General features: G+C 50.0%; 1 protein-coding gene across 1 annotated transcript in view; it reads left to right on the top strand.

The window, feature by feature from the left end:
• Nucleotides 1–18,880, top strand: part of CIB4 (calcium and integrin binding family member 4) — a 37,253-nt gene extending 18,373 nt beyond the window's left edge. The window contains exons 4-7 of the mRNA XM_081101013.1: nucleotides 7,037–7,178; nucleotides 16,161–16,270; nucleotides 17,170–17,258; nucleotides 18,691–18,880. Of these exons, the coding sequence (XP_080957139.1) occupies nucleotides 7,037–7,178; nucleotides 16,161–16,270; nucleotides 17,170–17,258; nucleotides 18,691–18,721 (372 nt within the window). The 3' untranslated portion in view covers nucleotides 18,722–18,880. The remainder of the gene's footprint in view (nucleotides 1–7,036; nucleotides 7,179–16,160; nucleotides 16,271–17,169; nucleotides 17,259–18,690) is intronic.
• The last annotated feature ends 1,260 nt before the right edge of the window (nucleotides 18,881–20,140 follow it).

Genomic DNA, 20,140 nt, shown 5'->3' on the forward strand with positions numbered 1-20,140 from the left:
ACTATGGTTGCAAAGATCAAAAAATTTCTATATGTGACACGGCACCAGAGTTAAGTTAGGGTTTTTCAAAATGCTGACACGCCGAGCTCAAAAGGTTCGCCATCACTGGTCTAAGGCCACAGCCTGCAGCTGGCCCTGAGGCGCCCAGTGGAGCCAGAACTAACGTTTCTGCTGCCCACCGGCAGGCAGGGGGAGCTCCTGGCAACGTGTTGGCCCAGGTAACAACTTGCCTTGGGAGCTCCACAGTTGTGGCGTTGCCCGCTGTGATGCTGACAGGAGGACAGGAGCTTTGATCGGGGGCCTGCCAGTACCAAGTGTCGTGCAAATATGATCTCATCTGACCCCCAGAGCCCCCTGAGCAGAGCAGAGTGATGGTTCTGCCCATTCTGCAGATGGGCCAGAGGGGAGGCGCGAGGCTCTGCCCCAGGCCACACAGCTTGCTTTGCCTGTTGCTCTTGTGAACCAGGAACTTGAATGTTGTTGAATGTGCTGCCCGACACTGCAGGGTTAGTTGACCTCAAGCTGCTGCCAATATTAATGTACAAATGTGAATAGGCACTTATCTCTAGTGTAAGCTTTTTTCTCCTCCAACAGATTTGATAAACAATCGGGGGGCCATTGGCCTTTTGGTTCCTTTTTTATTTTTTCTCTTTTGCTCGGGGAAGCTGCATTGCTGAAAAGCTGAGATGGTCTAAACCTTGAAAGCTGCGAGACATCCACATCTTGTACCTGTCAAATAACAACGTATTGTCCTCACGTTTTAGAGTCGCTCTGACTCCAGAGCCTCTGCTGCTTCCGCTCCAGCCTCCAGCCTCCAGCCTCCAGCCTCCAGCCTCCAGCCTCGGGAGCACCATGCCGGCCCGCGCCGCCCCCAGACCGCAGGCCTGCAGCCCCCTGGGTTCCTCTGTGCTGGCAGGAGGCCCGGGGCAGCGGCAGGTACCTGCGGGCCTGGAATTCGGCTCTGGTGGGTCGGAGCCAGGTTCAGGACACGTGTTCCCAGGGATGTTTAATAATATGGAACATTTTTACTGCCTTGCTCCCCTACTTGTTCCATTAGCGATCCGCCTCCAGCTGCCGGCAGGACACATCCTCAGCCTGTCCCTGCCAACCCATCTGTCACTGGGAGGCAGCTTGCCTACGGGCCTCTCTGTTTTTAGACTTCAGGAAGGTTGGACATCGAAAACACAGAGACTGTTCCTTCCTTATAAACAGCTGGCCAGAGGGTGCGTCTGGGGCCCGGCCAACAGAGGCAGTGCATTCACCTACATGTGTTTCCCCTCCTCACGCTCTCTGCTCCCAGCTCCCCTGCAAGGAATCGCCAGGCTTCTCTCCACCTGTGAGGAGCACACAGACCAACCTGGGCCCTCGAGGGGTTTCAGGGTCCAGGTTAAGCCCCGCGGCCGCTCTCCGCCGCTTAACACTTTTATCTATCCAGGGAAACCGGGGCAGTCTGGGCAGGAGGAGAGAGCGGGTGCATGTGAGGAAGGAGGGGGGCTCTGCTGTCTCCCTGGTTTCCTCCTCCTGGCCCAGAGCAGCTCCCCAAGTCCCGCCCCATCCTCCCCCCTGCCCGAACCTGCCCTTGGCTCGGGTCTTGTCTCTGTCCTCTAGTTCGTTTCTCTTTCCGGGCCCTTAGTCAGTCCCACCTTCCAGCAACGTTACCCTGTCATAACTCTTGCCATTTTATTTCGCTTGTACTTAATTCAGACACGTCTCTCTTCCTGTTTCTGAAGACACTGCTGTGCGTCAGTGCCTGGGCTGAGCCCCACGCAGGACAGACGGGTGGGGCGTCTCCATCATTCGGAGCCCCAGGTCCGCGTTCAGTGCCGGGCACACAGGAACTCACTGTATGCTTTTGCTTCAAGGACTTGAAGTTCAGGTCATGAGCTTTGTGTCTTGAACCCCTAACTGAGAAGGCCACATCCTTTGGTGCCGCTGGTTTGTTCTCTGAGCAGCTGCTGACTGGCAGGGGCATGGGACTCGGGGAAATGCCTCGAACCCTGACCCCTCTGGGTGTGCAGGGATGCGGTTCTGAAACAGTTTCTTGGGAAAATATTTAACGAAATACCCAATGGAGTCCAGCGCGGCGCTGTAGGCAGAGCAGTGCATTTGGAGTGTGAGTCCTTCCCTGGGCTTTAACTTTCTCTGTAAAACAGGGTGGTAACACCTGCGGGCGGGACAGTCACCGCCTGGCCCAACGCCTTGCACACAGTAGGTGGCAGGTTCTCACGCACCTTGGCTTGGCAAACGGACCGAATGCTTCCAACTCAACACTGCCACCTTCTGGCAGAGCTTCTCTAGAGCTGCAGGGTGACTGGGTTAGACCCACAACTAGGAATTCCTCCCGGGCAGTGGGGCTTGAAGAGGCATCTTGCTCATCTGCTCTGTGTAGCCCAGAGGCTCCATCCACCTCTGGCTTCCCAGCTGCTGCCCCTGGTGACAAGCTTTTTCACGTCCCCAGGGGCAGCCATTTCTTAGGTGCAAGTAGCCCAGGAGCCCAGGGTTAGAAGGGACTCCACCCAAGATAGACCTGGAATTCCTGACCCCTCTGTTTCCTCCCAGTGAGGGACTTTTTTACATTTTTAAATAAAAACTTAATCCTTTCTCCTCCAATGAAGTCATTCAATACTGTTCATTTCCTTGTAGTATATACATGCACCGCTTTCACTGAATACCGCAGATTTTGATATGCTGTGCGTTCATTTTCATTTAGTCCAAATTATTTCCCAATTTCCTTCTGATTTCTTTGACTTTGAGGGTGTTCCAGATATCTTTCTGTTATTTATTTCTAATTTAATTTTGCTGAGGTTGGGAAACATACTTTGTCTGATTTAAATCCCCTTAAATTTATTGAAACCCAGCAGACGCTCTATCTTGGTAAATGTTCCAAGTGTGCTTGAAAAAAAAAGTGTATACTACTGTGTTGGGTGGAGTATTCATAAAATGTCAAGTAGCTCAAGTTGGCCGATAGTCTTTTCAAGGGTTTTACATCCCTAATAATTTTATGTTCTACTCCTTTTATCAGTTACTGACAGAGGGGAGTTGAAATCTCCAGCTATAACGTGGATTTGTCTCTTTGAAAGAATTTAAAATGAGAAAAAGTTCTCTATTTACTCACATACTTATCATTTTTGGTGCTCCTTTCCTTGTGCAGACCCAAGCTTTCTTCTGGTATTTTCCTTCTTCCTGAAGAACTAACTTTTAATATACTTTGAGCTCTGGCCTGGTGCTGATGAATTCACTCAGCTTTTATTTGTCAGGAAAAAGAAAGTTTTTTGCCGTTAGGTTTCAAAGATATTTTTGCTGGGTATAGAACAATAGGATGAGAGCTTTTTTTGTTTTGTTTTGTTCCAGAGGGTTAAAGATATTGCTTCATTGCCTTTTGACTTGCTTCGTTTCTGAGAAGAAATCTATTATCATTTTATCCCCTCCTCACTCCTGAAACATTTTTCTCTTTACTAGTGGCTTTTAGCAATTTGATTCTGCTGTGCCATGGTATGGTTTTCTTCAACTTTCTTCTCCTTTACTTGGGTTTTACTGAGCTTCTTGAATCTGTGGGTTTATAGTTTTCCTCATCATGCTTGTCTCGACTTTCTTAAACATATGTAGCCTATTTTAGCTTTTTCAATGGTTGCTCGCCCAATCTTGCACAAAACCATGAGGGGCCTTTCGGGGAGCACCTCCCCCAGTAACCTGAGGCCTCCTCTGTACCCTCCCAGCAGATACCTCCATCCACTCCTTCCCTTGACAGGTGTTCTACATCTGTTAAAAAATACAAACATTAATCATATCCTTTAAAAAAGAGTTGGTAGCAGATAAAATGAACAAAAATAAAACATTATTCAAAAATAAGAAACACTAAAAATTGAGAGCTTTCTCAGCAATGAGAAATTTTAAATGAAATGACACTGTTTGATTTTTTTTTTTAAAAGGAGACCTTAAAAATCGAAGTGCGTCAATGACGTCATTATTGAGTCACAAGCGTATTTTTGTGTGCATTTTTTCCAGCAACTGTCAAACGCTCTTTTTGACTACATGCTAGCTGGGGACATGGAGAGGAGATATTTTTAAGCTAAGTCCAAATATTTTCCCTCTGACTTTCATCTTCAAATCAAATCTCTTGTTCATTAACTTTGAGAAGATCTTTAAGAAAAAACTTTTGGATTTTTGCCAGGGGCTGTCATGGTTTTATTATCAACAAACTGTAGTTTCTGTTTCAAAAAAAAAAAAAAAATCCCCAGCATTTGGGGTTTATATTCACTGTCTCTGGTTTTATCATGCCTCGATGGAGACCGCAATACTGAGTTACCTGCATAAATTTCCACGCTGACGTGTTTATATCCTCTTGTGCAGAATGCCTGCACGCCAGGGCGCATGCTGTTCCTCAAAGGGAAGCGTTGCTTTGTCAGTTGTCATCTTCTTCCTCCTCTGGAGGATTGAAGACGTCTCAACGGGTGTGACCGTGAACGCAGGCCGTAACTCTGGTTAGACCTTGGAATGTATTGGTTCAGACTTCAGATTGTTAAAACAATAGCCACAAGAACCCAGAATACAGTACGCTGGCACTGGGATCACTCATGAGCCTCGCTCCGGCCCCTGCCTCTTCCCAGCTGTTCTGGGTGCTGGTGGCTGGACTGGAGCCCAGGACACCGGCCGAGCTGGCATTGGCTGAGGATAGAGAGCTGGGCGAGGCACGGAGGTAGCAGCTCTTGGGCCCTTAGAAACCCTCCCTGCAGCACCGCTGGCATCCCTTTGCACGAAGCTGCGTCTGTGCTAAGGACACCTCATCGTAGTGGAAGTCCGTGCCCTGACATCTCCCTCCCAGGAGAGAGGAGGCAGGGAGCCTCCGGGAGAGAGGAGCTGCCACTGTTGGAACAGAGACAGGCCCGGGACATGCACCTGGGGGGTGTCCGCCAGGCCTCCCAGAGACCGCCAGCCCTCCTTGGCCTCCAGGGGTGTGGAGGCGAGAGGACGGAGAGCTCTGTGACCCGGCCTCTCGGGAACAGGGTCCCCGCTCCTCCATCGTGCCCCGGCCCGCTGGTTCCTTGTGGCCGTCACCTTGTCCTCTTGGCTTGTCCCTCCCACAGCAGTTGCTCCTGCCCTCCTGCAGTGCCGCTCACATTTGTATCGACAGTCACCACCCAGCAGACAGCTCTCACAGGCGCGGGCTACTGCCTCGACTACAATTTAGGCTGTTTCTGTGCTTTGTGTCAAAAAAAGGTTTGTGGGCTTTTTTTAAAGTAAAAATTTGAAGATGGTTCTAGTTCCAAGGTTTCCCACATTTTAAAGGTCACATGCTCTGCCTCCATCACCATCTTTTTCTCTGATGTGTATTTGCCAGGAGGCACCACGGGGGAAAACAGTGCCAGGCAGGCTCAGGAGACCTGAGTCTTAGGCTGATGACCTTGGGCAAGCCCCTCCCCTCCTCCAGGCTGCACGTTCACCTCTGAGGTCTGAGGGGTCCGTCCAGATCAGAGGTCTCCATGCATCCCAGCAGTAAGAAAATGTGGAGCGTGTACCCATAATATACATATATTATCTACAAATGATGTGCCTTTACTATCATACCCATGTTAACTTATCAAAGCTAAAGATTACTTAAAATATGTTAAGATATTTTACATAAATACCATACTACATAAAACATTTTATTTTATAGAGCAAAATTTTATATAACAAAATTTCTCCCACCCACAATTTAATCATCGGTTTATAGTTAATGACAGTAGTGTAAGGAAAAGCAATGTGGTTGATGGGCTTCATTATTCTGTGAAATCTTGCTTTCACCTTTGACACAGAGCCATTCGGAGGTCTGGTTCTAGCTGAGTTTATTTTTTATGGCTGTCGGAGCTAATCCAAAGACAAGAGATGTGGCGTTGGCTGTATTAAATCATGGTACTCAGTATCAGTCTCATCCACCAATTAAGGGCTTTTTATTGAAGTTAAGCGAGTAGATGCCCATCGTCTCTATGTCAGCCAGTGGCTCTTTACAAGCTAAATGAAAACACTGCATTTTCATATTTTTAACAAATGGACTCAAAGCCCTCTGACCCTCTTCATTTGGATGATTTTCAAACAGACTTTAGAAATCTGTGTCTAATGTTCGCAGGTTTGCAGCATTTTTTCTAGGTGACAACACATGTGTTCAACAACAAAAGTCTCATTTTCAAAATATTCTCTGACTCACTGTTCAGATGAGTCACTTTTACCTTGAAGAGTCAGAAGAATGCGAGTTCATTTTTGGGTGGATATCTGCTGAGTTGCCTCTGAGCTGGGTGTTTGCTCAGAACCCGGTGGTTCGGGCAGGCGTCAGAGGGCCCTCTCCTGCATGCCCCTGGCCAGGCCCAGGTCAGGGACACCAGGGGTTCCTAAAATCACAGGACCCTGACTCACATGGGGCTCATAATTTGAGAAATAGTTTGGTTTAAAAGAGAAAATGGTTGATATCTATAGTAGTTCGGTAATAACTAATAGTTATCATTTGTCGAGTGGTATTTATCTGTCATTCTGCTGTTTAATCCTCACCACAAAACCATTAGGGAGAGTCAGTATTATCCCACCCTGTTTTGTAGATGAGAAAGCTTAGGCTCTGGGAGACCATGTAATTTGTCAAAGCTGAGGCCACTCACTAGCAAATAGTGAAGCCAGGACCTAAACCCAGGCCTGGCTGACCTCTACATCCATATGCTGACAGTGGCTAACACTGGAGAGTGGATTACAAACAATTTGTATCCCATTCTTTATTTTGGTTTTGGTATTCTCAAAGTTTTATACAAAAAAAATGGAGAAAAATTAGTAACCATAAAAAAGAACGACACCTTTGGAAGGTTTGTGCAGGAGGAGATGACAGGGGGAGGAGCGATGGTGAGCCTGCTCCATCATCCCGTCTCCTCTCTGATGGTCCTAGCTCACTGACTCCAATATTGAGGCTGTTGCTATTATTTTCCTCTCAAACTCATTACACTGTAAGATAAGTAAGGCTCAGGGCGGCACGAACCCGGCACTGGTAGAACTCTCTCCTCTTCTTCCCCACCCACAGGCCAACCCTTTCAGAGACCGAATCTGCAGAGTGTTCTCCCACAACGACGTGTTCTCCTTTGAGGATGTGCTGGGCATGGCGTCGGTGTTCAGTGAGCAGGCCTGCCCCAGCCTGAAGATCGAGTACGCCTTTCGCATCTACGGTGAGTGCTGTGGGGGACTGAGTGCTGACGGGGGACGTGCCATAGAGTAAATACCACGTCTGGAATCCATCAACATCAGTGTATTGGTGGGATGGTGTTAATTGGGGTTTACTGGGTATTTCAGAGTATTATCATGTTTGTCCAGACTGTAGATTTTTAAAAAAGAATTGAGAGTTAATATTCCAATGGATTGATACATTCTCCTCTATGTCATCAGAGGCAAACAAATGGTTATTGGTGTTGATATTTCATGATCTTGGTGTGGGCAGGAGAGAGATAGATATAGAGATAGAGATAGAGATAGAGATAGAGATAGAGATAGAGATAAATAACATTATGGGTATAAAGCAGTTTTGCTTGTTTTGTAGAACTTACTAGTAAGAGATTTGAACACTGAAACTCAGCCATTAAATGAATGAGCAATCTTGGGCAAATCATTTTACTTTTCTAAATGATGAAGCTGAGACAAATCACTCTGAGGCCCTATGACTTTTTTTGTCTCTGATTTTGTCTTGGGTAGCCTAGGCTCTGCAAAACTTCCACCCTTCAGCAGGCCATCTCGGAGAAGTGTCCCCCACCCCCAGCCTCTGTAGCTACGTCTGTTCCTGCGACTCTGCTTCTTCCTGGCGGAGGTTGCCTGCCATTCTCAAAAAGAATCAAAATGAAAGAAATCTTGGGAAGCCATCAAACAGACCATGTGCAAGGCTTTAAGCTCATTGTGACCATTCCTTGGCCCCAAAGGACTTATTCATTTAGGCTTATACATTTTGGCACCTCACCTGCCTCCTATCCCTGCCAGCTCCTCCACGCGGCAGACACCATCTTAGTCCTGCCTCACCCTAGTGGACTTGGGTAGGATGAAGTGGAAGAGTTTTAGGCCAGATGGACCTGTGAGGATACAGTTTCCTCATCTATAAAAAGGACTTAATGCTATGTTTGCATCCTAGCCTATGTTTGCTGACACTGTCCTCAGGGTCAGCATCCAGTAGGCTCAATCACAGTCACAGATTTCCCTACTGAGAAGGGCTGCGTAGGCCCCTATTACAGTCATTTCCGCAGAGAGCAATCAAAAACTCTAAATAAAATATAGTAAGTAACTACTTGATGGCACTGGAAAGCTACCAAAAGCAAATCGATTCTAGCGGGGGCTGACGCTCGAAAGGAAGAAATGACACTTGCTGGTCCCCCTCCCCTGCCTTTTTTAAAAAAGAAGACGTTTTTAGCCTGAAGGTGGGCCTCAGTGAGTAGCATCATGCAGGACTGACAGAAACTCTGCACCCTTTCTAGTGTGAAGAATCAGAGAAGTGGGGGCACTTTCCCCCTGAAAAATGAAAAGAAGGGGAGAGTCCATGAAAGGAGAAGGCCAGAGAAAGGGGGCCCACGTTTTGTGTAAGAACTATGCCTGAATATCTACACCGCATGTCCACAGGCAGACTCCAAGCAGCTGAGGTGAGGGTGAGAGAACTGAACTGAGAGTTTTGGGTGATGGAGCTGCCACTGCATTTTAACAGGGACCCTATGGGACAGGGTGCACAGTTTGAGTCTAATCAATGGTCTGTTAAAACAAAAAATGCAGCACTCTTTGGAGGAATATAACAGAATATGGAATTTCCACGACCAAGTGTTTATAATGTCTAACATACGATCCAAAATTAGTCAATATACAAAACTTGTTTTAAAAATTGATGCATTCTCGAGAATGGAGACGTACTCTGACATGACCCTGATGTTTGGACTAGCTGATAAGTATCTTATAACAGCTATCATAACCATGCCCAATGATATAAAAGAAAGTATGTTCACAATGAATAAAAACATGGAAATTCTCAAGCAGAGAAATAGAAACGGCAAGAAAGAATCCAGTGGAAAATATGTAACTAAAAAATAAAATATCTGAAATAAAAATCACTGGACGGCTTCACAGGAGAATCAAAGGAAAGAGTCAGCAAACCTGAAGATATATCAATAGAAATATAATCTAATCTGAAAAATAGAAAAATGTTAAGAGAAAGAAGGAATGCGCTAGAGCCTCAGGGACACATAGGGCCATAGAAAGGTCTCACATAAATCAATTAGAGTCTCAGGAGGAGAGGAAAGAATGAACAGAGCAGAAAAGATATTTGGGGCGGGTAGGGGGGGGGAGATATTTGGCAGATGGTCAGGAGGTGAGACTTTCTCCTTTCTCTGTATGGCTGCCTAATCTCCCACTCTTGCTTCTCTCTGTGCACTTTCTCTTTCTGCAAATCTGATCTTTATGCCTATGACCCCATGGGTCGAAGATGATGGTCCTGCTCTCCTCCGCCCGGCCCCCCGTCCCTTCCCCCCCACACCTGGCCTCTGGGCTTCGCTCTGACTAGCCACAAACATCCCTTTCTCATTTCCCTGTTCACAGGAGCTGCTGACTGGCTCAGCCAAACCAGTGATGTAGCTACCCCTGGGGTAGATGACCAGTCTTGTCCAATCCGCCTCGGCCAAGAAGAAGCAGAGTCGCAGGAACAGACGCGACTGCCGAGGCTGGGGGTGGGGACACTTCTCCGAGATGGCAAAGTGTAGGCTGGGCAGAGGCCCCCAGAGATGTCTGCCTCCGCCGTCTTTCCATGGTTTCCAGAGCAAAACAAACAAAACCACTTAACCCTTCAGGGAACCAGAGGAGCAGCCGATTCTCTTCAGGCTTCAAGGCACAGGAGCTCAATTGTGTGCAGCTCAGAAGTGGGGAGAATGGCCTCACTCCCAAGAGGGCAGGCAGAGCGCCTCCGATCAGATCAAGGGCAGACACCGCCTGTCCCCCACGCTGTCCTTGTGTCCTTCCTCCACCCTCCTCTCCAGTTCCCCTCCAATGGTTTCCTTCCTCCTTGGGCTCAAATACAGAAACAAAATGCGCAAAGCCTTCATACACACCAGCTCTGCAGAGAGATGCCTAGGGACTCACCCACGCCAGCTTCATCAGATGTACCCAGGCAAACCCCGGACTCAGAAGATCTGTCACCGTACACAGCTGTCAGCAGGATTAGAGATGGGGCACGTGGATCTCTGAGCCTGGTGCTGGGCACGTGGCAGCTGCTCAATATATTGAGGTGGTGACAGCAAGTGAAGGAGGAAGAAGAGGGAAAATTAGAAAGGAAAAGAGAAGGAGACAGGAAGGAGAAGAGGAGGATGGTAATGGCGGTGGAGATCACTCTTAGCCAAAGTCCAGAGACCCAACTCAGTGCTCCAACCCTTTGCCACTCCACGTGTGGCCCATGTACCAGCAGCGTCAGCATTGCTGGGAAGCTTGTTAGAAATAGACTCTCAGGCCTCCCCCCCGAGCCCCCCGCCACCCCTACCTACTGAATCAGGTGGTTCCTCTGTACCTTAAAGTTTAAGAAGCTCTAGCCCACTGGTTTGCAGACATGGATGCATATTGGAGTCACCTGGGGAGCTTTCAAGACCTACGGACGCTTGGGCCCTGCTGCAGATTTGATGTAACGGTGATGGGTAGGCCCCATTTGGTGGGCTTTAAGAAAGCTCCCTGGGTGATGCTAAAGTGGAGAATTTGAGAACTATTGCTCTGACTGACTATCTCAGTTAGGACTGCATTCAGTTATGAGTAAGAGTATCCAGGTTAAAAAAAAACAAAACCATCATGGAGCCAGGCCGTGTGGAGCCAGGGAATGTCCAGGAAGTAACCAAGAGTAACCCTGCGCCTTCAAGCCTCCTGATGGGCCATCTTTAGTCTGAGACTGGCCCTCCCAATCACAAGATGGTTGCTCACCTGCAGGCATCTCACCTTCATTCCAGCAGAAAGAAAAGGGGATGGGAGAAAGGATACGGACACAATGGACATTCGAAGGCACGATTAAGTCCCCTCTCCCTTAGCAAACATTCTTGGGAGCCCCGCCCAACTACTATGGCCAGAAGGATGCCAGGTGGCTACGCATAACTACAAGGGAGAAAGCTGAATATTTTAAGCTGACCATGTCGTCCTGAACAAGAATTGCGGCTCTTTGTAAGCATGGCTATTGGTCAAGAATGCAGCAGGGCCAGCCACACCTACCTGGGACATACCTGGGCCCCATTTCTGCTTTGAGGGACACTCCTGGCCTCCAGCTGATCAATTCTCCTCCTTAGCATCTCTGGGGAGATTTTCTACCGTTAGAGACCAGCATCCCAGCCCTGCCTCCCTGCTCCCATCAGCACCTGCTTCCACTGGGTGTGAATTACCCTCAGGCAGGTGCCAGAGCGCCAGTGGCAGATCTTCCCGCAGCTTCCCAGGACCTGACACAGTCAGGAGGATGCTGGTAGCTGGGAAGGAGCCAGGAAGGCAACCTCAATTCTCATGGGAATAAAATAGTGAAAGTGCGCCCTGAGTCTGACTCCATCCAATGCGCTAATTTTTGCAAAAGTACTTTGTAGATTGCAAGGATAATATGACAGAGAGATTGGAATGATGATGGTAAGGATGTTTTGGGGTGACCTGAAGGCTGAGCCCCAATCGCACCAGCTCTCTAATCTGCCATTTGTTGGGAAACAACAAGAGGAAGCCCCCACTCTCCACCCCACAAGTGGCTCAAGGCTGCGGGTCCTGAGGCTGTTGAGGCCCCAGGGACTGGCCAGCGGCCTAGAGCTCCCGCCCCAGCCCTTTCCCAGGCTGCTGCACCCCCAAAGGAGAGGAAGTGTCCAGGGCTACATTTTACTCCAGCACATGCTTTTGTTTCCAGATGGCTTAGGACCAAACCCATGTCGCTTTGCCGCAGTCTCTGCACATGGGAGCTGGGCCAGCTGGACGCCTGGGACACTGCGGGGTCCCTGGGAGAGGCTGCACAGCTTCTCCCCAGCAGTGCAATGTCACTGCGGTGGCTCGCTGCCTCAGCCTGCTGACAGCCCCTCCGCTCCCTCCACCTGCTCGCAGCCGTCACCCATGGTGTCCGATGGCAGAGCTGGGCAGGGGGAGGCTGGGGGAGCATCTTGGGCCTCAGCCTCCAGTCCCTGAGGCTGGCAAACACCCAGCCAGGGGGAGCTACCTGCTCAGTGACGGTGCTGGTTAGTGGCAGCTGCCACATCCGTATCCTGCCATGGGGAACAGGGACAAAAGTCTTGGCTCTACCACTGAAGGGTCCTGTAACATCAGCAAACTCACTCCTCCATTCTGGGCCCCGTATAGCTCTAGCTGTCATTCTTCAAGGCAGAATATTACACCGTTTCCAAGGTTTGCATTCTTTTTGTATTTAAGAATCATCAAGTGATAGAGAATTGAACCTCTATTATATCTAAAAAGCATCTTCTATATTCCAAACCCCATGCCAGCTGACTTCCCTGTATTTTCTTATTTAATCATCACAGCAACTGTGTGGAGGTACTGCTATTACCCATTTTACAGATGAGGAAACCGAGGCTCGGGTAATTATTCGTTAGGATTAACTTTGGTGGCAGATGACAGGGAACCCCAAGTAGCTTATGCAAGATAGCCCCCAAGATCCCTGGCAGCTACACGGTTTTTCTCTAGCATGGAGAATTCCAGAGGCAGTCGCCCATGGTGGTTGTATAATGTTGGGGACCCAGGCTCCTCCGATTTTGTTGCTTTATCCTCCATTCCCAAAGCCGCCGCATTGTCACAGGGCTGCACCTCTTTAAAGACATTCCTGGAAGTTGACTGTGCCCCCTCTTCTTGTATGTCATTGGCCAGTGCTCAGTCATGTGGCCACATCTAGCTGTAGGGCAGACTGGGGAATGTAGATGGTCACATGACAGCTAACATTGGGCACTTTATTACAATAACAGTTATGAGTGGTTAAGAGCAGGCAGAGGCTGCCTGTGTTTAGTCTTGTAACCTTGGGTCATTCATTCATTCATTTACTCAACAAATGTTCATGGAGCACCTATTCCAGTCTAGGAGCTGGGGATACAGTGGTGACCATAAGACAAAAGTTCCTGTCCTTGTGGAATTTTCATCCTGGTGGATGGAGGAAAACAAACCAGGTGAAACATAGTGTTCAGTGCTGGGAGGAAAATAAGACAGGGAAAGGGACAGGACGTGCAGTTTTAGACAGGTTCTGGGCAGTGCCCTGATGGGAAGCTGGCATCTGAATACAGACCCAAAGGCGCTCTGGGTGAGAGTGTTCCAGGGAGGCGAACTATGGTGCAGAGGCCCCGAGGCAGGGCCATGCCTGGCCTGATGGGGGAATGGCGCGGAGGCAGAGTGAGGGCAGGGCAGCCCTTGGGCTACTGTCCAGACCCCGGCTTTCCTCTGGCTGAGAGGGGGGCTGTGAGAAGAGGTGCTGAGGGAGGAACAAAGAATGATGAACAGAATCACTGCTGCTGAGTCGAGAACAGACTGAAGGGGGCAAATGAGAGTAGGGACACTGGTTAGGGGACTGGTACTGTGATCCTAGCAGTGATGGCGAACCTTCTGAGCTCGGCGTGTCCGCATTTTGAAAAACCCTAACTTCACTCTGGTGCCGTGTCACATATAGAAATTTTTTGATCTTTGCAACCATAGCAAAACAAAGATTTATAATTTTGATATTTATTTTATATATTTAAATGCCATTTAACAAAGAAAAATCAACCCAAAAAAATGAGTTCGCGTGTCACCTCTGACACACATGTCATAGCTTCGCCATCACTGTCCTACAGAGATGTGACGGTGGCTGGACCACGGGAGGCAGTGCGGTGGGGAGAGGCCAAGGGGTTGAGTTTACTGTCCTCGAAGGCGTAGCTGGGAAGATTTGCTGACACACGAGCTGTGGGGAAAGGGAAGGAAGACTCCAGGCTTATTGGTGAGCGACGTGAAGGGGAGAGTAGCCCATCTGCCCAGAAGGGCACAGCAGTGAATGCAGCGGGTTTGGAGTCAGGGCAAAGGGGGGCCGATGAAGAGGCTGGGTTTGGACAAGTTGAATTTGAGGGACTAACAGACCACGCGGAGAGGGCAGGAAGGCAGGTGGGGACTGATGCACCTGGAGTTCGGGGAGAGGCCCAGGCTGGAGGTGTGAATTTGGGAACATTTAAGGCGAGAGGCTGAAATGAGTTTAAGGAAGGAAGTGTGGTTACTTAGGCTCTGTCTCAGTTTCTCCCTCTGTGTTATGAGGATTAAGTGCAGTGAAATATAAAGCACTTAATCCGCTGCCTGGGACATCTGTGCTTGTCGTGGTGGTAATTATAGCGGCCTAGGTTTACTGAATCTACTTCATGGCTGATGAGTGGTTTAGGGACTGTGCTGGGTGTCCTAGGGGAGGGCTGCCTTATTCTGGCATTCAAGGACCTTCGAAGCTCAGTCGACTTCCAGACTTAACCTCTGACCTTCTCCCAAGCCTCTGCTCCCCTCACTCCAGGCGGATTGCCTGGTTCCTTCTTTGCTGCTGATCCTAGAGACCCTGACACCTTCTCCTATCACCATCTCTGCAGGCCCGACCCCTTTACTGCTTCTCTGATGCCTCCTCCTCCAAGAAGTTTCCCTCATTCGCACCCTCAGCCCCAACCCAGTATAAAGTTGCCCATCTGGAAACCCTCAGAGCCCTTGGGGTGCCTGTTCCTCTCTTCCTGGAGCCAATCTGCTTGGGTGTCAGATGGTATCTCTCTCAACCCCAGCCTAGGAGCTCCTATGGGCAAGGACCAGCCTGGTACATCTCTGCACCCGATGCAGAGTGATGAGCAGGCACTTGTGCCCATGTCCTCTGGCTCCCAATCCAGACACCAAAAGACCTACTGGCTTGTGAGTTCTGAGATTGACGCTTCCATAGCAACGTGGTTGACACAGGACTCAGGAACCAACCCAGCAGCATCCGAATCCCTGTCCTTCCACTTACTGGCAGTGTGGATAACACCTCTGTGCCTCAGTTTCCCTTTGGTAAAGTGAAAAATAAAAGGTTGATGGTGAAGATTCAGTGATTCCAATCAGGTGAAACTCTTAAGACAGATTTGAAGAGTTAGTACACAACCTTCTTCTTCTTCTTCTTCTTCTTCTTCTTCTTCTTCTTCTTCTCCTCCTCCTCCTCCTCCTCCTCCTCCTCCTCCTTCTCCTCCTCTTCTTCTTGTCATTTTTATCATGTTACTAGTGGCCTGGTGCACAAATTTGTGTACATCGAAAGGAAATTAATTAGAAGAAATATTTTAATATTGCTATTTGCCCTTTCTCTATAAGAGAAGTGTCAACCAAATTCACAATCAACAAAGACAGATCGAAATACACGCATGCAATTGGCGCCAGCAAGAGCTTAATATGTATCATGCATGTGTGAGTCAACTTAGCCTTTTATAGATATAGAATAAACTTGCTTAATTAGACCTGCTTTCTGATTTAGCTAAACTTTTTCCAGCCCAGTGAAGCACCCCAACTTCTCTTTCAGGTAATTGTCAGCAACACAGCAGTAGATGTCAACACGAAGCAGATTATTATTGTAGATCACGCAGGGAGAACAAAGGGTAAAATATTTTTAACTGCAGCAGTGTTTGACTATATTCTGGCAGTGAGAAAACCTGAAGTCATTTTCAAGGTCCACCATTTCTTACTTCTTTTCAGTCGGGTCAAGTTTCTAAGCTTTCTAAATCTCCGTTTTCTGGCTAATGAAAAGAAAATAGGATTCTACCAAGTCTCCTATCTACTTATTCCAGGACTTCTGTGAGGATCAAATGAGATGAGGCACAGGAAAATGCTTCACAGACATTTGGTTACAGTGTAAAATGTTTCCACTTGGCTATAAAGCAAGTAGTGTTCCTGAGCTGAAGAAACTCCAAGGAGGCTAGTCTCTAGGGAGAGGAAGCCAGGTGTTGCTACGTGATGTCATTACCAGATGGACACTTAGCATATTAGCCTTTCATATAGATAGATTAAGCACCACCTTCATCTGCAGCTGCTGTATGCCCATCCCTCAGGCCTGCCCGGTCTTACTGAGTGCCAAGTTCTAGGCCCACCTGGGGCAGCTGGGTTGCGGCATCCCACAGGCCATGGGAGTCTGTGGGGTCCTGGCTGGTGCCTCCTTGCTCTCAGGCCCTGCCTCCTCTTTGCAGATTTTAATGAGAATGGCTTCATTGATGAGGAGGACCTGCAGAGGATTGTTCTCCGACTGCTCAACAGCGATGACGTGTCAGAGGATCTGCTGGCTGACCTCACGAGCCACGTGTGTGCCTGGGCTGCACAGGCTTGGGTGGGACGGGCCAGCACCCAAAGGCCCAGATGGCAGGCAGGGAGGTGCCCTGAGGGCTGGGTACATGGCTGGAGGCAACTACCCCCCAACTTTCTGTCTTTCCTCCAGGATCAGGACTTCCTTCCATGACTCCCTTCCAGGGTCCCCAGAACAGTATGCCCAAGCTACCCATTCCAAGGGTCCCTCTCAGCAACACTGCAGGCAGGTGGCCCAACAGCAGCTTGGCACCCAATGAATACATCACCTTGTCATCCAATGAATACATCACCTTGTCATCCAATAAATACATCACCTTGTCCCCTTCCCCACATGATCCAGCATCACATAATGGCCAGATGTCCTGGAGTGACAGTACAAAGTGTGGCAGGACCTGAAGATAGCCTCACGAACCCAGCAGGGCATGGATCCACTTGTCCCTCAAGTGCTTTTGGTCCAGACGGAAACTAGAAGCAAAACTAAAACCTTGGAGGGTCATCACTGTCTCCTCTACCCGACTGGGCCCCTTGCAGTGCAGAGCCCCTGCTTGTGACTGGATGGCAGGAGTGGGTGGGGGAGATGTCACCCTGTTCCCCCCATACTCATTCTCACTCTAACGTTGTGCTGGAGGCACCAAGAGAGCTCTTCCCACATGAGACCAGCCCACCAGGTCCTAGACCTCAGGGCACATGACCTCATGCCTCTGCATGTCTATGTCCTTGTCTGGGGTGGGATGGCAGCAGGGGCAGGAGAAGCCCTGCCTCACAGGGTCAGGGACTCTGGGATGTGTGAAGCTCCTGGCAGGGAGCCTCTGCATGCCGGATTCCCCGCTCCCTTTGGCCCCCATCTCACTCTCTCAACCTGACTCCTCTCTGCTCCTCCCCCTCCATGGCCAGGTCCTGAACGAGTCGGATCTGGACAATGACAACATGCTGTCTTTCTCAGAGTTTGAACACGCGATGAACAAGGCTCCAGACTTCATGAAGTAAGGTGTTCTGGAGCCGGGATGGGGATGGGGTATGCCCAGCATAGTGGGGTACGGGGAGGGGCCCCCAGCTCCCTTCGGCCAGTGGGGCACTCTGTCTTCCCAGGGGGGGTGGGGTCATGAGTTTCCAAACAGACACTTCTGAGAAGTTAGATAAGCTAGAAAGAGCCAGGAAGTAGTTTTTTACAAGGTGAGAGGAGGACTGCATCCAGGTTTTGCAGATTATGTGCCGGGTCCAACTTCAGGTGCTGCTCCTCTACAGCTGGCACCTCTGTGCGTGGGGGAGATGTCACCTCTACAGCTGCTCCCAATGCCCACTGGGCTCTAGGACTGACCTGGGGAGTTGCCTTTGCCACTGCTAGTCCTCTACGCCCCCTCCCGCCCCCCGCAACCTCCAGAGGTCACTAGGAGTTGGGGGTGCACAAGGGGTGTGAAGATGCTGGTGGTGGAGCAGCTCAGAGAAGAGCTCAAGCATTTCCAAACCTTGTTTGGGGCAGAAAGGGGCCTTCATAGTCACCTGGAGAGAATCAGCCATCTCCCTATTTCCCTGGCGTGTTGCACAAGCTTGTTTGGCGCCTTCCGGTTATGAGAGACGCACCCTCCAGAGGCAGCCTGCTAGGGCACCCTGCCGAGCTGGCATCTCTGCCTGCGTCAGTTGCTCCTGGGTCCTATTCTGCACTCGGTCTCGTAGTCTAGGTGATTTGATGGCAAGAAAGAATGCCCATTCAAAACTATTGAACAAACCAATAAAAAAAGGACAGACACCTAGACCTCAGGGAGCACCGGTCAGGAACCCGGGACTTCGCAGTGCCTGGTCTCTGCCTCTCCCCCCAGCAATTCCATCCTTAGCTCTACATGCAAACCAGCAATCTCTGCTTTGTCAGACAGGGGGGCAAATACGGCCTCCCCACAGTGGTCAAGTTTACATCTCCTTGGCTTCGAATGACCCTGTGACTCCTAAGCAACTTTGCAGAGAGAGAACGCAATTGGCCCCGCTCAGGTCAGGTGCCCACTGCTCTTCTAACCACCTGGATGGAGCAGAGGCTCTCCACTCCAGCGTGGCTGCCGGGAGCTGTGGCTTGGGCAGACGTCCTGTCAGAGGGTCCACATTTGGGACCACCCCACCCAAGGGTAATTCCTCTCCTTCCACACACAATTGAGGCCAGAATCCTGTCCACATTAAGTTTTTCTTGGAATCTCTCCCATTTCTCCCTTGGTTCCAGCACCACCAGGTTCTAACACCCTTTGCATCCTAGTGATGCACAGAGTTGCTCAAAGAAGGCAGGGTTGGCTTGGGAGAGCTGCGAGTTGGCCATTACTCAGAGAAGGGACGCGAGGTGGGCACGGGAGGATGCCGCTAGGACTGCCGTGAGCCCAGAAGTCAGAGGCGCCTTAGACCTGCAGGCTCCAAGTAGCTCATGGATTCTTTCAGCTCCTTTCGGATCCACTTCTGGGGATGCTGATGTGGCCACAAATTCCTTATCTGGTGACTCCGAGGGGATCACTGACTGGAATCCAACTCCTTTCAGGCTCCAGGGGACTCTGATTAAAAATATGACTTTGTCCCTGTCCTGCCCTCACTTACAGAATATTGTTTATTTAATAAAGCAAAGTAAAAGCCTTTTCTTTGCCATCAGTTCATCATTTTTTGAAGGCAGGGTCACATAGAAATCTTTTTTATTAAGAACTGCTCATTCCAGGGCTTAAGTTCGCCGCTGACGCCAAGCAAGCTGGAATGGCCAGCTTTGGGGGGCAGGCTTCAAACCCCAGCCTTCGTCGAGCAGAGACAGGTCAGATGGGATGAAGTCTATCAGGAAGAGATGCATCCTTCCTCCCTTCACTGAAGCCCCCCACCCCTTACCCCGACCCCTTTCCTCGCACCTCTCCCCGCAGCCTGTAGCGAGAGGTGCTCATAGCGCTCATTCCAGTTGGCGCCCGCCTTCCCAGCCCTGGTCGAGGGAGAAGACATCTTGGCGCCCTTGGGATGTGAGAGTGTGTGACCAGAATTCAGGGTTTATTTGCTTTGCTCTTTGGCCAAGCCCTGGAATGAATTTGGCCCCCACGGGGACCCTTTGGGGTGCAGCTGGTCAGGGACCCCGGGACACAGGAGGAGCCCCTCTGGGGTCTCTGAGAGCTGTTAGATGCCTATCTGGTGGGAACATGGCTTTTCTTACTTACACTGTCCTGGGGGAGGGGTCTAAATGCTGGCTCTCAGGAAGGGCGGTTCCACCCTCTGTACTTGAACCTGCTGTGGTCCCTTTGCCTTCAGGTCCTGTCTCACTATTCATGGGTAATAAGGGCCCTGTTGCTGGTTGGAGTCCCTTGATCAAATCCAGGGACCCTGGAATGTTGGAGGAATCCTGTGGTTACACACCTGGCCGGAGGTGCCCATCCCAGATCCTGTCCACTGAGGGGCTGTCACCCACATCCTGTCCCCTGTCCCAGGCAGGTGGCCTCCCAGGAGGTGGAAAGCAGCAGCCTGGAGAGAGCAGGCACTCCGGACCCTGGCCCTCCCAGGCCACCTCAGGCCCGTGTGGCCTCAGAACCCATTCCCAGGGCCCACTTCTGGCCCAGAGGTTCCTGAAACATCAAGATTCCTTGAAGAGTGGCTCCGTCCTGGGTCTCCCCCTCCTGTCCCGGGGGGAGATGGCAAACCAGCCTGTCCATGCCAGTCTGGGGAGAACACAGGAGGTACGCTTCTCCCGGGCACCACGGAGTCCTTTGGGATCCCTAGGGCTGCGTCACCCCTGCCCCTCAGCCTCCACATGGACCCTAGGGAGGATGTGTAGTGGAAAAACCAGGACTTGGGGGTCAGACCTGGGTTCAAACCCTGACGGTATCATTTCCAAGCTGTGTGAGCCTGGGCAACATCTCTGAGCCTC

Source organism: Myotis nattereri (genome assembly GCF_964212035.1).
Source record: "Myotis nattereri genome assembly, chromosome: 10".
Lineage (NCBI taxonomy): Eukaryota > Metazoa > Chordata > Mammalia > Chiroptera > Vespertilionidae > Myotis > Myotis nattereri.